The sequence below is a fragment of the Abrus precatorius genome, unplaced genomic scaffold, assembly GCF_003935025.1.
Source record: "Abrus precatorius isolate BTA unplaced genomic scaffold, Abrus_2018 Scaffold3, whole genome shotgun sequence".
NCBI lineage: Eukaryota > Viridiplantae > Streptophyta > Magnoliopsida > Fabales > Fabaceae > Abrus > Abrus precatorius.
Window position 1 is genome coordinate 35,007,550 of NW_020874373.1, and position 17,482 is coordinate 35,025,031.

A 17,482-nucleotide genomic window follows, 5' to 3' on the forward strand; every position below is an offset into this window, starting at 1 on the left:
TGAGGGTATAATTTGTGTGGTCCTTTTTCAGTATGCACAAGAATCTCACTATCATTATTCTTGGCTATAGTTTTTTTTTTTTTGCCTCTGTTTTTTAACTATTCATGGCCATAATGTCTATTTGATTGCCGTTTTCACAAATTCACAATGCTTTCCAATTGGGTACCGTAAAACCACGCAATCTTCATAAATTGAAGGCAGAAGCAACAAAAAGGATAAAGAGCCAGATTATAATGCATGGTTAGACTTTCATTTTCTATCATTCCCCCTCCCTGCTAAGCTTATTGTTTTGGGGGAGGGAGTGGTGAATGGTGATTAATTCCTGCCCTTTAAATGGTTTACAGTGACACATTGATATACAAATTTAATTATCAGAAATTCTTTTGGCTGCGCAATGAATTCAATTTCCCAAAAATCCAGACTCCTCTGTTCTAGCACCCCCTTCTCCTTAGACTCAAGTTCTAATCAAGGATTTTTTTTTCCCCCCTAAATTAGGTTTAGTCAATACCTTCTCAGGCTGATTTTCCTTCATATTTTACTCTCTAAATGCTGACAGGTCTTTAACTTCTCTTTGTTAGCAAAAGAAATAAATTTGACTCTCAATACCATCCAGGCAAAATTTACTTGGAGCTTTTCACAAAAGCCACCCCCACATCACTCACCTAGTGTCCCTAATGCAGGCAACCAATTCCACCATGCCCTGCATCACCAGAACCAGAAGCAAACTCCCAAGATTCACAAGGGCACTCAAACTGTCCTCCATTAACTCCTCAGCAACTGGCCACTCATCTTTGTAAAATTAAATACACCTACCAATCGCCATCTCCAATGGATAGTCATCATGCATTAAAACTATCTCTGCTGGCCAGTTCTGACCTAATGATTTCACACCCCCAAAATCAATGTGATTCTTGATTTTTGTTTTCACATGTTTTAGTTTACCAAAGCGAATTAGGTCCGTTATTTTTATGGTTTAACGACAAATTCTTGCTCATTCGCCCTCCTATAAAGCAATGCTGATGCTTCCACCCTGTTTTTTGTAAGGAAGGGATAAAGAAGCAAAACAGGTCAAATTCAGGTGAAAAAAAAGACAGAGAGGGCCAAGCATGAGTGTAAATTATTAGAGAAACTCACCAGCCAGGATGGACAACAAATCTTCCAGTAGAAAGAGCCCAATTCACCTGCTCAAGACAAAGGAAAGAAAAAGTAGCACTTGTCAAACTTCAATTCAATCTAATGAACAAGATCATATCCTGTCCAACCACCATAACAGTTAAGATTTTACAACATGTTGGTCCTGGAAGGGGCAAGTGAAGAAATAGGGGTAGTTGCAAAAGAAGCATTGAATAGGAAAAGGTCCTTTAATAAGTACGAGTAAAATGGTCCTTTTTATAAATTGATCTCTGCAAATATGCAATGGACTATTTTCAGAGTTTAAGTTGCCACTCAGCCTGATAGATCTCCTCAGTATCCACTTTTCTAAAGACTTAAATCAAGTTGGACCACGAATAAATTCATTTTCACCCAATTTCATCATTCAGTTAATGTCTTTATATCATCAAGTGCTATTCTAATATGATGAAGTACTGTAGCATATCAAACAACTGAATCTTTCTTTATATGCACTAAACAAAATAATGGATGCACACCCAGAGACAAATTATCATAAACAATGGAAAGTTGGAAACAAAACTATACCTTGTCAGTACCAAGAGAATTTGCAACAACATGAGTAACCTGTTCATCAATCTGGGTCGTGCAAACAGCACCAAATTGTTCAGCTGTCTGCCACAATGGGTGAAGGTGAGGATTTGCTTCACCAACAGGAAACACCCTACTAAATACTATTCGACAACCACCCAAGATTTTCCTCTGCTCTGATGCTAGTATATTTCTGACATCCACTTCCTCTAAGGATTGAGAAGCAAAAAAGTTTTGGTGTATTCTCTCAATAACCTACTTGAGGAAGAGAAGAAATTACCAACTGAAAAATAACACAACCATCCCACATTAAAATGAAAATTGACAATGAACTCACTGCCAAAGAAGAGGCCAGAGTTCCAGCCTCAGGTCTCTCATCATGATCAATCTCAAGAAGGGAAGGACCAGGAAGCCCAAATTGACGTCTACTGCAGGGGAAGTAAGTATACCTGCGAGATTTTAAAATTTAGTACAGGGATGATTCATCTGCTCCGTAGATAAAAGCAGGAAATAATTACATGTAAGTGTGAAACCTGTGTTACACTGACCTTTCCACCACTATCAGGTTCAGTTTGTTATGGGGCCAGACCCTCACAGAATCATCTATAATTACAACAGCTGATTCCATACCCAAAACACCTTCCAAATCTTTGCTTTTGGGAACTCTCTCATCACCATCAGCTGAATCAGTATCATCACCTCTAGAAATAACTCTACCAGCAAACAAAACTCCCTTTGGATCAAGCACCTTTGCCATTTCTGTTGCATATAGCTTGTTTCCCATAGTGTAGAGATGCAGCTCATAGAGCTTACTAGCCTATAAAGCATTTCAGGAAGATGTGAATTCCTTGTTTCAAAATTAAGCACTAGTATGATGTCATGCCTAAAACATGCTATCGAATTCATATTACCTTCTCCAAGAAGTTCCAGATTCCTGGTCTGAGTTTAGTCCACATTCCCATATGAGGAAAGCGAAAAAGCTGTCTGTGAGGCTTTTCACGATCCTGCTCTTCTTTCTTTCTCAGTATCTCCTCATGCACGGGATCAACTTCCACAAACTGAAAAAGAAAAGGTTAACATGCAATAACACCAGCTTTCATCCACAGGAGAAACCATTCCATACAAATTACCTTGGCAGAATTAAGAAGTGTGTGATCTAAGTCCAATACAAGGCACAGTTTCCGTGCAGCAAACATTTTATTCTGTTCTTCAATCCTCCTTGCCCTCTCTCTTTGTATAGCAGCCCTCTGCTGCTCATCATAACCTTCAAAAAGATGCTCAACATCTGCCCATGTACTCTGAGATCGAGAGGTACCCAAAGCACCTGTTTCAGGAGTTGATCCTACACCAGCATGCAGGTTCTGAGAGTTTGACACTACAGATTTCTGTTCTACTCTGTCTACAATCAAGGGAACAGATGCAGAAGAAAAATTTTGAGCAACAGGAGAATGATTTGATGATTCTTGGGAAACAGACATAATATCAGCAATGTTTTTCAGATTCCTGGTGAACTGTCGAGTAATATCAGGTGGTGCATTTGATTGATTAGTTGTCAAATTTGTGTCCGCCCTAGCCTCAACCTTCTGGGCATTGACATTGTCCCCATTCCCTAGGTTATTTAACACAGGAGATACAATGGCTTTGAATTGCTCATTCCCTAAGCTCTCACTCTTCTGGATAGTATTATTACTATGGAGAATGCGCCGTGGATCACGCAGTTTCATGCGAATCTTTCCTGAATCATCTTGTTGACTTTGTGCCTGATTGTGTCAATCACATGCAAAAATGTAAACTACAGACAACTTGAAGAGATTTTCATGTCAAAAGAATATGACTTTCAAATTTGGCAACTAAGTTTTTTAGACCAAGTACATTCCTAATCAAGGATCAAAATGTTATAAACTTCAATTTAATTCTTAGAAGTAAGAGAAGGGGAAAAAAAAAGATAAATGGAAGATAACACCACAGACACTGGTGAATATCAAAAATTGACTTAAGTGGTGTATGCTTAAGACAAATAATATCATAAAAGCATTTTACCATGGAAGTTGCTTGTGATGAAACGGGAAGCATTCCCAAAGAACTTTGAAGAAGACCAGTGGTCACTGATGGAGCAATGCTCACAGTTGAGTCTGTTCCCATTGCTGCATTTATGCTTGTTGGATGTTGGGTATTTGTAGCAGAATCAGCAGATTTCTTTTGGGCATCTCCTGTTAACCTCAGCTGTTGCTCTCTAAGTATGTTTAGCAACATGGTTGGATTTACAGCTATATCTTTCAATAGAGAAGGTAAGGAAGCTGTGGCGTTACTACTTGTAACTGGTGCCTGCTCATTTCCATTGTTTGTCACGCTGAAATTACCAGAACCACTACAGGAACTACTGACTGTATTCAAAGTCTTTTTGGGTTCAGCTCCAAACTTCTCCATTAAATGGTTCCTCTCTGTCGACTGAGTTCCAGCCAGAGTATTCTCTTCCAACCAACCACCATTTCCAGCTAGAGTTCTTACTTCTCTCATATTATGCTCAGGATGTTCCACTGAATTTTTTAGTCTTTTTGATACAGTGGCATCCAAAGAAGGCTCTTCAGAAGCCTTTTGTTTTCTTGAATTTATAGGTCCAGCATATTCCACCTTAGACATCTTATGTACCACTGCAGGTTGGTTATCCATAGCACTTGCATCAGAATTAATGAAACGTAGCCTAGGATCTCTACTCTTTAAAGAGGTTTTCACTGGGTAAGACCCAGAACCTGCTGCATCAATTCTAGAACTAATCAATCCTTGAATGCTGGACCTATCCATGGAAGTAGCAGAAACAGTTGTCTGGTCCAAAAAGGTAGGCTTTGTGCTTGTTAAAGAACAAGCAACAGAAGCACTAGAGACCTCCTCATTTTTATCAACAACCTCATCCTCACAGTCGCCTGAAGGAGTTGGACTTGGAAGTTTATCACTTGTAAAGAAGGAACTTCGACCAAACTTCTGTTGATATGTGGAAACAGCTTTCAGAGCATCAGTTTCATAGAGATGAAATTTAGAATCTTCAGTATCCAGTTCCATCTTTCCAGCCTCTGTCTTACCAGCCTCTATCTTAGAGGCAGGAAACACAGATTTAGACATACCCTCTCCAACAGCAAATGACTTATTCACAGGAAAGCAGGAGGGTGCTTCTCGTGTGGGCGATGGTAAACTGTCTGCATCATGATCCTTGTGAAGGTCTAGCAGAGGGAGCAGAATACCTCTACCTTTAACACTATTTTGTCCAAATTTTAAAGCTTGTGATTCCTCAATTGTGTTACTATGCAAAGGCTTACTAGAATAAATCAATTCACCAGTTTTCACAACTGGATTTTGCTGAGAATTCATCTCATGGCTCAGCAATTCTTTCTCCTTGCCAATAACCTCACTATTACCTAAAGCACCAACAGAATTGATTGCAGTCATCATGCCCTGAATCTGTGCAAAGAAGCAACCAAACTTCAGATTCTATCACATCTTTGAATTCCAAATTTTAGGATTGTCAGGAGGAAAGTGAAACAACTTCCTAAAACGAGTTATACATTAAACATCACCTCTTTCATATGCTCTGGAGAAAATAGAGCTTGTTGATCCTTTACAAAAGAAAGTAATCTGACATGAAAATTGTAACCAAGGAAACATAAGTTAGTGATAGATGGCATAGCAACTTGAAACAATTCACAACTGCAAGCTAAAAACTTGTATTTTGAAAACCTTATTATGTTATCCTTGTTCTGTTCCTTCTCCGAAGAGTCCATGGAGCAGAACACCTACAACAAATACAAAAAAATCGTGATAAAACTCCCAGCCGAAATAGCATCAAAAGAACCAGCCATGAAAAAGGATCCCGAGTGTCTTACAGAATTAACTACTTCAACTGCATTAAATGCCAAGCGAACAAGATCATCCTTTTCAGAATCAGCAGGTCTAGAAAGCACTTCAGGCAAGGCATTCTTCAGCCTACAGCATGTTTCAGCAAACGATCTACAACAAGAAGTCACCAAAAACCAAAAAGTTAATTCGAGTTGCCAACTTGGCAAACTGGTAATGCAACTCCAATTTCAGAGAAAAAGAACAAAATCCATTAACAGTTTCACTTACTCCACCACATTAGCAACGGTAACACCCTCCAGAACATCTCTAACACCTAGTTGCTCATAATTAGAAACAGCAGAACTAATTACAACACTCCCCGCTTCAGGGTCAGCATCTGCATCAATCTCACCCTCTTCCAACTCCCCTTCCTCTTTGTCAACATCCACCACCACCAGCTCCTTAGAATTCACAGCAGCCGTGGATGATCGATTGGAGTTGTTGTAACTATTAGCATTGGCATCAGAATCCGGTTCCATCACAAAAATATCATTCAAAGGCTTGTTCTGCACAGCCTGTGCCCAAGCAAGGTTATACAAACCCGAAGCATAACCACGACATATATTAGGGTACTTCGAGTAAAGATCATGAACAGCCCAAACCCTAGCATCACTCCCTTTGGGATTAATGTTATTATTCACTTTAACAACATCTTGCTTATTGAAATCCTCTTCGGTAATCTCTTCCACCGAAGCAGTGTCCGAAATCTCCCCCTCTTCCACATCCTCAACCTCTTTTACCATCTCCAAATTGCTTAATTTCACACAATCTAAGGTCGACGCAAATATCATAGAATAGAAGACGTTAAAACAAACGGCCACAAAATCGCAATCGAATCAGCAGAAAAATTTTAGGGCAACGTAGTTTAATTAGGGTTCCTATTTGAATCCTTCGAGATCTCGTGAGATTTAAGGAACGAAGGCAATGTCAAATCGGAATCCGAGGATTCTCGGTGTCGGATCTGTTTGAAAAGATCGACAATCGCCGAGGGGTTTCTTCAGATCCAACGAGGCGTGAAGCAATCGAGTTTTAGATTCGAGAAAGAGAGAAAAATAACAGTGACGATAATAGTGAAAATTTGTAATATCGTAAAAAAAAATTTAAAAATTCAAAACCGTACGCGACGGTGGCGAAACAGAAATGCGAAATGGAGGAAGCGAGAGAGGCTTTTATAGGGATACGATGCGAAGGAGAATCTAAGTGTGTGTGGATTTTGAATCTCAACCGTACACGTCAGTGATCCCCGAAATAAACCCCGTGCGCTTACGAATGAGAATGACAGTAGTACAATGTATACTATGCCACTGGTAGTTTTGTTGTGTTTCCAATTCTCAAAGTAAAATTATGTTAATTATTTTAAAAAAATTAATTATGTTTTTTCTATAAAGAATGTGTTACATTTATAAAAATAAAAATATATCCTATATTTTATTTTTATAAATTAAAATTTATTTATTATTAATAATAAATATTAATTTATATTAATATGTTGAATGGCGATAAAATTTGAAGATAATAAAATTTTATAAAAAATACAAAATTTTTAACTAATATTAAATAATATAATTTTTAATAAAATTATATTATTCATTATCACATGTTCTTTAGCATTTATTAAAAAAAATCGTACAATATTTATAAAAACAAAGTATGAATGATTTATTTTTACAAAAGAGTTTAAAATTTATTAAATATAAAACAACCCCATTTTATAAAACACGTTTAATATAGGAGATATGTCGTTCTAAATTATAAAATCGATAACAGAAATTTTACCTTTCTGTTACGCTCTATTTATTATTCAAATTCATGAATAAGTAACAAAATCTCTAAGAAAATAAAGTTTTAAACAAAAATATATATAGTATAGAGGTTGACATTTAATTATATCAACAAAAATTAAAATAAAATAAACTAAGTAATATAAGCATACATTTTTTTGGCAATAATATTTGCAACATACTTAATTATTTCCAATTAAATTTAAATATGTATATATATATATATATATATATACACATATTAGAATGTTTTAAAGAAAATAATATTTACAATAATTTAATTAGTATAATTTATAAAAAAAACTTGATAAACGGGTTAAATTTGTGAAATTTCAAAAGTAAAAATACTTAATTTACTTAACATCCTAAGAATATTAAAAATTTGAACATAAATATGATTAGAAATTTGAAGGGAGTAAGCTTCAAGTTTAAATAATATATTTAAAATTTTATAAAAACTTATTAATTGTCCAAAACTCCTTTAATTTATCATTAATTCACTAATGTAAAAAATTTATCGTCTAACACTTCTTTGTATTTAAGTTTGATCTACTTGTAATTTGTATTTTTAACTTATTTTTTAAATAGACTTATACTATAAGTTTGTGTGTTTTTCTTCCCTTGAATTTTCTTAGTATCACAAGTTTTTCTTTTTCTTTTCCTCGATCATTTGTGTTTTACTTTTGTACTTCTCAATTTCTTTATTTAAACTCTAATATTATATTAAAATTTTAAATGAGTCTGATAACAAAGGAGAATCCATAAACTTTAATTTTGAGAGATTTATTTAAATAGTAATGTAAAAATTTTATCGTCTAATTATAATTTGTGTTTTTAACTTCTTCTTTTTTAATGGACTTATAATTTAAAGCCAACCCTTTATCCAGTGTGTGGATCCAAAATGATCAGTATTATTGAGTTTGGATATATTAATCAATCCTACTCTACCTACATAGTTAATCACAGTGTTAAATTAACAGAGTAATAACCAAACATGGTTAGGTCATCAATTCAAACCCACTTTGTTCATGAAAAACCACTTCTCATTTCTCTATTTTTCCATGTTAACAAAAGACAGGTAAAACATCAACTTTCAGTACTTTATCACATACACAATATTTGAATTAATTGTTCATGAAAAAATTATTATCACACTATATGATTATTTAGTGACAGGTAAAAGTATTTTAAATTTGATTGCAGTGTTATGTTTAATATTCGATCCTCCAACATGCCTTTTTCCTTTTGCCACCCTAATGCTTATACCTTCCTTCTAAACTCCCCATGCAACAAAAAGTGTATTGTTAAATATAATTCATAATATAAACTATTATATTAAAAGTAAATGTGTGAATAAATCAAAACTAAATCAATGAAGAAAAGAATAAAGTTTGCTGTTAAATTATCAGATAATATTAATTATAAATAACTGTGAGATGAGTATACAATTTATAATTGCAATTCTCTTATTTACATATAAAAATACATACTATAATTTATGTTTACATCATTAAATCGATTTATATATTATAAATTTTCCTTCAACTATAATCTCTAATTAAAAAAAAAAAACTAATTGGATGTATCAATTGTACATTTATGCCAACGTTTAATATCATATCAGCAAATTCTATTAATTATTTTAATGGCTTTAGTGATCTGGAGTAATATGAGTTTTTTGAAATGAAACAACATAACTGTACGATGAAATTTAAACATAAGAAAATTAAATGTTTACATAATAATAATAAGGATGTCGTTAATCATATTCTTAAAAGCATTTGTTAAAGATTAATAATTTTTTATAAAAAATATGTTGGAGATATATTAAAAATCATGATAATAATAATATTTTTATTATTATTTCATGTTTAAATTTTTTAATATACTAATTAACAGTTACTGGATGAAAAAAAATTTAATTATCAAGTTAAGAACTCAAATAGTATAAATAGTACTTTATTTATTTATTTATTAATAAAATTATTAATTACTTTACCTTTTCTCTGGAGTATGACTTCATTTGTTGAAAAGTAATATATAAATCTAGTGATAACAAAATATACTAATATATATTTTACAATATTTTATATTTAATTTTTTTTAATAAGAAAAACGCCTATCGGTATATAACTAATTTTCTTGCACTAAAAATGTTTCATGTTATTTTTTTTAATTTTTAAACTCTTTGACTCAAATATATAATAGCCACATGTATTTTTAAATATTAATTTGTTAATCCATTTAGGTTATTGATTATTTATTTATTTTATCTTCACTCTTAACCTTTGTGTATTCCCCTCACTTTTTAAATATTGGTTTATTAATCCATTTAATTTTATTAAATTGTTATTTCTTTTAACTCTATGTCTCTTAACCTTTTATATTTATAATTAAATTAATATTAATAAATTTACAAGCATTAAATCAATAATTTAATATTTCTTTCTATAGTTGTGTTTTAATTAATTGTATTAATTATATGTTTATCATAAGTTAAAAACAAATTTATATAACTAATAATACAATATAAATAATTAATAATATAAAAAATGTATATAAAATATTAAAATATTTCCCTACATATAATTTTTATAATTTTTAATCATCTTATCAATTATTTTATTTATAAGTCTTTAGCTTTTATATTTAAAATATTTTTCTTTAAGTAGTTTCCACTGTTTTTAATAAATAAACTATAGGAAGTACTAAATTCAGTAAATAATATTTTTAAGTAATTTTGATTTTTTTTCTAAATACACACTTAACATAATAAAATAATTATTCAATATTAAATACAACAAAGTATAAACAATTAATTATATAAAAATAAAATTAATAAACAATTATCAAACTGTTACATCGTACATATTATAAAATATTGTTTAATAAACAAAAATTGAGTGCATTTGTTTATTAAAAGACTTGAAATGTTATTATTTTGCTAGTGCATTCACCATTGTTTATCAAACACGTAGAAATAATTGTAAATGTATCAAAATGAAAATGTTTAATTTTTATAAAATTCAAGGAAAATTATTTTACAAAATAATAAATACTTTAAAACGAAAAGAGTATAAATATGGACGTGTTCAATGTCCTTTTCTCGTTTAAAACGAAAAGAGTATAATAACATTTATATGGGCTATTATTTTCTTGATTTACAAGTGTATTATACAAATCATTAAAATTGATTTATAATTTATTTGATCAATTTAAAATTTATTTAACTAGATTATATATATTTAAGAGTATAATTTTGATGTACCGTTGTTGTAAAAAAAATTATTAATTAATTAAAATATATAATAAATATAAATTTAAACTAATTATTACAAAATTAAGAAATTTTTATTGATATAATAATTTATTACTGAAAGAGAATGTAACTCTTAGTGTATTTTAATAAATTTTAATTCTTAATAAAAAAATAAACTTATTTTAGTAGGATATAATATTTTTGTGATAAATTTTATATTTAAATTTAATTTTAATGTATGGTTAATATAAAAAATATATATTATCAGCTAAATAAAATATAAGATAAATATAAATTTAAAGATTATAAAAGTTAAAGAATATCATTGGTATAATAATCACTTTTTGTAATGTTTGAATTATAACTTTTGTTTTATTATCTTCAGTGTCTTATTATATATCTTTTAATAATTTTTAAATATCATTTTATAATTATTAGTTAATTTAATTAAATATTTTTAACGTTGAGCTTTTAACTTTTAATTGCTTTTTAAAATTTTAACTATTTATTAAACTTTTTAACTGGTTTATGAGTTAATTTTGTCAACTCAATCTGGTGGTCCTCTTCCTTATCTAAACTTTTGTTTTTTGGGTGTGCTTCCTTATCTATTATTGGTTGAAGATGTCAACCTACGCAGAACAAAAATAAAAATTGTCAACCTACGACCTATGATTATTATTATTTTGGATTAAATTATCAAGATCCACGACATTTAGATTTAGTAGCCAAGTAAATCTATTCAACATTTAATTCAACGAATTTAGCTCTTTTATAATATTAAATATAAAATAATACCTAAAATTATATTTATAGAGTACTTAAATTTAACTCTATAAAACCGGAATTCAACCGTAATGGCGCAATCTATTAAGCTTCACCAACCTTTTCCCCAATCATCATCACAGATATTCAACGGCGCAAAACATTAACAGGTGCATTGCACTTTTGTACCCTACCGCACCGGAATATCCCTATCTCCCTTATCCTGCGCACACCGTCACAGCTACTGCAACCGTAATGGCGGCAGAGCCCGAAACACACCCACCGCCGCCGGAACCTCCAATCATCTCCGAACCGGACGCCGAGGCGGAAACGGCGCCGTCGGCTGCAGCAACAACGGCGCAGCCAATCGCGGAAATTGCAGGCCAGTCTCCGTTAGCTCCGAAACGGCAACGCCGTCCGAGCGTCCGATTGGGGGAGATCGGCGACCAACGCGGCTCCGCACATGGCCATGAGTCGCACACACGCCGCCCGAGCATGCCGCCGTGGAGCTGGCGTACCCCGAAGGAATCTTCTAGAACATCGAAAGCGCGCCCCGTGACAAACATCGCGAACGGCGGCGAAGAGTTCCGAATGAACAACCGCAGAGGCAAGGGGAAGCGAGGCCCATCGACTAAGCGGTTGAGGTCGAGTTGGACTCCTAGAACAACAATGGACGAGAACGGAGACGAAGGGTTTAGGGATTTCGATGAGGACCAGAGTCCGGTGCACTCAGTTGAAGAGAACGGGGTGGATTATTGGCACATCGATCGGAACGATGATCACAGGGTTAGGGTTTCGGAAAACGACGGCGTTGAATCGGAATCGAGGGAACGGAGGAGGAGCGAGGGAGTGAGGTCTTGGCTTTTTGAGTTAGGGCTGAGTAGGTATGCTCCTATGTTTGAGATCCATGAGGTGGATGATGAGTTGCTTCCCATGTTGACTTTGGAGGATCTCAAGGATATGGGCATCAATGCTGTTGGTTCCAGAAGGAAAATGTACACTGCAATTCAGAAGCTTCGGAAAGGGTTGCCATGAACCAGTTGTAATGGAATGGAATGAAGATGTATGTATGCATGTATGTATTTATGTGTAGTTTCTTTGTTTTGCTTTTCATTGTGGATAGAAAATGTATGCATGTATAAGAGTTTTTGGTCTATCTATATGGTGATTGAACAATAGGGGATTAGTGACTGTTATATTTGTTCTCTTGTTGAAACTTTTTGATGACACGTTTTCTTTCCATTTTTCCATAATGAAATGGTGAATTGAAATTGCTGATTTGCGTGGTTGCTTATGCAATGCAGTACTCATAGTCATGATAATTAAGTCTTGAAATTTGAAGTATTTTCTCTTTCATTTTAAGTCTGCAAATCTGTTATTTTGAAGTTATGTACAATTTAATCCGTTTGAGCTTCTGGTTAAGCTAAGGATTGGTTTGTCTTTGTAAAGTCGAATATTGTGGAATCATGACTTGAAGTATGTAAAGTTGTCCTATAATTGATGAGAATGACCTCTCTGGCCATTCCTTGTAACTTCTGTATTCGTCCATTAATGCCATGCTAAGGACTAAGGGGATTTATACCCTTTTCTTACCTTTTTCTGTCATTTAGAGCAAGACTTCAAGGGTGTTAATCTGTTACTTTCTTCTGACTGATTATTGAAAAATGACTCTTCCTTTTCCTCACCTATGAGTGCTGATTGTCTTTGTGCCAAACATTCTGAAATGCTCCTTCACATAATTGACTCACACGATCCATGTAGAAGGATGTTTTATTTCTGATTCCACCATTCCTGGTCCCATTGACTCAGATTATGTTGATATACTAAAATAAATGGTATGCTTCAACCAGATTCAGATCTTGGCAGTGAAAAGCAAGTGAGAATAAACAAACAGTTTATAGTTATCAGATTTTATCCTTATTCTTACTTTACATAAGATTGTATATGTATGACCGAGTTGAGAGACTTTCTTCTTTTATTTGTTGTGCATGTGGTTAACTTGTTAATGAAATTGAAGTGAAATGAGGTTTGGTTTCATTCTCATTTAAGTTTGATGGCCGCATGATTCATATTCTGTCATGCAACATTGAGAAGCTAACTGTGGTTTCAAGCTTAATTACTTTTTGAGTTAAGATTAATTTATATATCTTTTTGTGAGATCTTCCTACCTATTAATGGCATTCTTCTTTCTGAAGTGCTCATTCACTTCTAGGCTGATGATGAATGTGCTTTAATCCCAACAGCCCATAATATCATTGGACAAAATTTAAGTCCATTTATTTAGATTTTTTTTGTATTATTTTTTAATTGGAATTAGAATTTTACTTTAATATTGTATAACAACGTTAAATACGGACCATTTGTGGAAATAAAATTTAATTGAAAATAATACAAAGACTTAAGGAACAGCACTTAAATTTTATTCTTAATATTTCTTCACGTCAAATCCATATTCCGTTTGATTGACCTCCCATTCTAAATGTTCCTTCTCGCTAGTTAAGAATCTATTCTGTTCTATTGATTTGTCATTTCTAACCAAGGTTTTCCAATTTTCATGATTGTTGTTATAAGTTCCTCTAGTTACCTCATAACATGAATGGAATTCCAGTTGCTTGCACCTTTCCCCGTCTCTAATATTCTTTAAGTCTCAACCACTCTTACAAGAATGGAAATATGGTATACAATTCAAATTCATTTGTATGATTCCCTTATCCGGTATTTTTCAACTAGGGGATTTTGTGTTTTTAATCATAGGTTCATGGGATAGGTTACGACATATTTATCTCAAATTTTATTGATTTGCAACTTTTAATTGATTATATATTTAAATTTGAACTTGACCTGATCAAGATTGATGGTATTTAAGAGAGGACTGGGTTGATTCTATTTGTAGACATAATATATTAATGTTAACATATGTATAATTAAATATAATATCATGTAAACTGTTATCCAATAAGTAAAGAAATTTAATTATTAATATATAATTGTTGAAAGTGATATATATATATATATATATATATATATCATGCCTATTTGAATTCAAACTATGATTTGAATTCGTTTATAAACATACTGCGACTCATTTTTAAACCTTAAATATGTCAAAATTGATTTTGGGGCAAGACTAGATGGGTAATGAACATTGAATACTCATATACTTCAGTCAAAATAAGACGAAAAAAGTATCGATAATCAATTGGAGAGTAACTAGATGATCATATGGTATGGACGAGAATCTTTTGGAAAGGAATTAAGTTGCTCCAATTTTTTTCATAATGAAGTACTATGATAACTAGAACGTCCTTTTGCTGAGTCTAGAGGAGAAGTCCAAGTTCAAACATTGAATTGAAGATTGTACTTTTGGAGTTGTTGGTCCTCAAATGTAGTAGGATGCACTTGCTAAGCCAACATAGTACAAACAAATGGAGAAAATGCATTGAGAGGTTCTTCACAACAGCCTTCATAAAACAGTTTTGGGGACCGATTCTAGACTTTTAGCAGTGACAATGTTTCATGTTAAGCAACAAGAGGGAAAAAAATAGAAACATCAACAATGTGATGAGCATAATAAGCAACTCGAAAGAGAGGCTTACATGTTACATGGACTACTAAGGATTGGACTATGGTTTAGATCATAGTACATGGTACACACAATACAAAAATAAGAGCCACGTCATATTATTGTGCATTTGGGCACCATTTCATACTGCAGGGCCTTTTGTTATGGGTAAATTATAAATATAACATTCTTCATGTTGCAATCAATTTCAACTTTCATAGATAAAGTTTATTTTGTCATAATTTTCATGACGTATATTTTAAAATAAAAGGGTCAATTTTGTTGGTTTTAATGTCTTAAAGGTAACTTGAGAAGCACGTGTCTTAAAAAAATAGGTAATTTGGTAAACTACTTCAACTTATTGCAAATTTACTCACGAGACTTTAAAACTTATATAATTTAGTATTTTAAATTTAACTAAAAAATTAAAGGAATTATGTGTTACAACTTACAAAATAAACTTCATGTGTGAATATTTAAAATCATTTGAAACACGGGTTATACATAATTTACTCCCTATTAAAAGCCGGAAACAAAATGTGAGACAACGATCATATTTAGGAGTTTAAGACTATTGAGTTTCTTTTTTTTGGTCAACAGACTCTCGAGTTGATTAGCGTTTCTTTTGGGCTTGGAGATTTTGAAGAATTGTCAAGATAATGGGCCTATCTCAGGCCATAATAACAAAGTGGCCCAGTTAACAATCTTCATACAAGTTCCTAACGAAAGTGAGTGTTGAGAAAAAAAAGTGAGATGTAACTGACCAAAAACTATGTTGACAAAAACTAAAACCCGACAAAACATTATAAGAGGACAGTGATATGTTTTTCCTACCAAAAACATGAAATGTTAAGCAAAGCTTTTAAAAAACCTGATCGGTGATTGAACTGTGTACAAACTGATTTAAGGTTTGATGATTTGATCGTACCTTCACACACTGACTATTTAGCTTGTTGCCAATTTAATAATAATAATAATAATAATGACTTTATCGTTATTGTTGTTATTTTAAATTTTTACCATAGTATTTAAAAGTTAAATATTTATCAATTTATTTAAAGATTTAAACTATTTAATATACAATTTAATCTTATTAACTTATTTAGAGGTAGATTCTTCAACTAATTATTTAAAAGGCCATACCATTTATTTTTTTTAAAAGGCTAAGTTAAACCATAAAAAAACCATATACGTTGAATGAATAAGTTAAAATAAATCTTTATATTTTATATAACACTGTTAAATTTATTTCTTATAAACTATTACTCAATACATTTTCGCCCTTGTATATATAATCTTTATAAATATTGAAAGTGAAGCTTTTTAGTCACATGTCTTTTGAATTTTTATATTAAATTAATTAGTCAATTCATTTTTTAATAGTACATCATTATCTAAAAGTAAGCTAAAATTTGTTAAGTATACAAGTTTTGAAGAGAAAATGTAGGCTGCAATCAATAATACATGCGTGATGCTATATAACAAATGATTGACATTTGACATTACTAATGTACCCAAAAAAAAATTGATATTGATTACTTATGACATAGGTATGCTTGTTGCTTGAGAATAAACGATAAATGAGAATAAAAAAGAAACTAAAAGGGGAAAATGGGTTAGTGGATCAAATTAGATTGAGTTTTGTGCTTGGTAATACAGTTGATGGCAATTCCTCACCCACCCCGCTCAACATGGGAATACAATTTTTGGTAATGCTACCCACCCCAAAACCCTAATGGAATAAACACTGTTTTGGGGGATGTGATTCTCCATAATCTCCATGTCAATTAAAGAAATATAAAGGGGAAGAAAAATCAAAATAAATAATAATCAAAACCCATTAGAATAGAAAAATTGGAAAACTAATAAAAAAAAGAGAATTGAAAAAAAGAAAAGAAAAGAAAAAGGAAAGAGTTTAGATAAGTTAACAAGGATACAAAACGATGCATGAGGCAAATTTAAGTTACTTGGGGGGTCTTCACTTGTTTTAAGAAGTGCTTCTACCGTAATGGAGCACCATAACATGATCTATGGTTGAGGAATCTGAAAGCAAAGCTCTAGTGGTGTCCCTCGGAGTCCAAATGGTATCCCTCACATGCTGCAACGTCAAGGAAGGTAAAAGTTGTTGCCCTTTGCATGTTATCTCTATCTGCAACAGTAGTTCATTCATTGCAAGTTTATTCCTCATTATCAACTTGCACATACACATCACGTGGGTATACAGTGATATATCCACCACGAGAAGATATATGATGTGAAACTAAAAAGCAAAGTAACCATGGAAATACAGTACATGACCTTAATTGAAATCCATGCACATTGTAATTAGCCATGGTTAAACTCATTATGCATATGATGATAGCTTCACATCAAGTGCGTGATTAACAAAAATTATACTTATAATGTTCATTACGTCTTTCCATCTTTTCCAATTTCATGATTTTTATATACCTTTCTTATGTGCCTTATATTTTGGTACGCTGAAATATATCATCATGTTTACTTTTCTCATATATAATCTCTCATCCT

General features: G+C 32.3%; 2 protein-coding genes across 2 annotated transcripts; one reads left to right on the plus strand and one right to left on the minus strand.

The window, feature by feature from the left end:
- Positions 1-484: 484 nt before the first annotated feature.
- On the minus strand, positions 485-6,704 carry LOC113861297 (RNA polymerase II C-terminal domain phosphatase-like 3). Its single transcript, XM_027494028.1, has 12 exons — positions 5,818-6,704; positions 5,577-5,700; positions 5,431-5,486; positions 5,271-5,328; positions 3,742-5,154; positions 2,832-3,461; positions 2,613-2,759; positions 2,250-2,518; positions 2,039-2,150; positions 1,699-1,956; positions 1,135-1,181; positions 485-1,030 (listed from the first exon to the last, which is right to left on the minus strand). The coding sequence occupies exons 1-12, from the start codon at positions 6,378-6,380 to the stop codon at positions 967-969; spliced, it is 3,741 nt and encodes a 1,246-aa protein (XP_027349829.1). The 5' UTR covers positions 6,381-6,704; the 3' UTR covers positions 485-966.
- Positions 6,705-11,515: 4,811 nt separating this feature from the next.
- On the plus strand, positions 11,516-13,551 carry LOC113863347 (ankyrin repeat and SAM domain-containing protein 6-like). The gene has a single exon (XM_027496903.1). It carries the CDS (start codon positions 11,647-11,649, stop codon positions 12,424-12,426), a length of 780 nt encoding a protein of 259 aa, XP_027352704.1. The 5' UTR covers positions 11,516-11,646; the 3' UTR covers positions 12,427-13,551.
- The last annotated feature ends 3,931 nt before the right edge of the window (positions 13,552-17,482 follow it).

Excerpts from the sequence above, each read along its gene's own strand:
- LOC113861297 (XM_027494028.1), bottom strand. The coding sequence starts at position 6,380 with ATGATATTTGCGTCGACCTTAGATTGTGTGAAATTAAGCAATTTGGAG. Across the intron at positions 3,462-3,741 it reads CATCACAAGCAACTTCCATG|GCACAAAGTCAACAAGATGA; the intron begins GTAAAATGCTTT and ends TGACACAATCAG. Across the intron at positions 2,760-2,831 it reads CACTTCTTAATTCTGCCAAG|TTTGTGGAAGTTGATCCCGT; the intron begins GTAATTTGTATG and ends TTTCTTTTTCAG.
- LOC113863347 (XM_027496903.1), top strand. The coding sequence starts at position 11,647 with ATGGCGGCAGAGCCCGAAACACACCCACCGCCGCCGGAACCTCCAATC.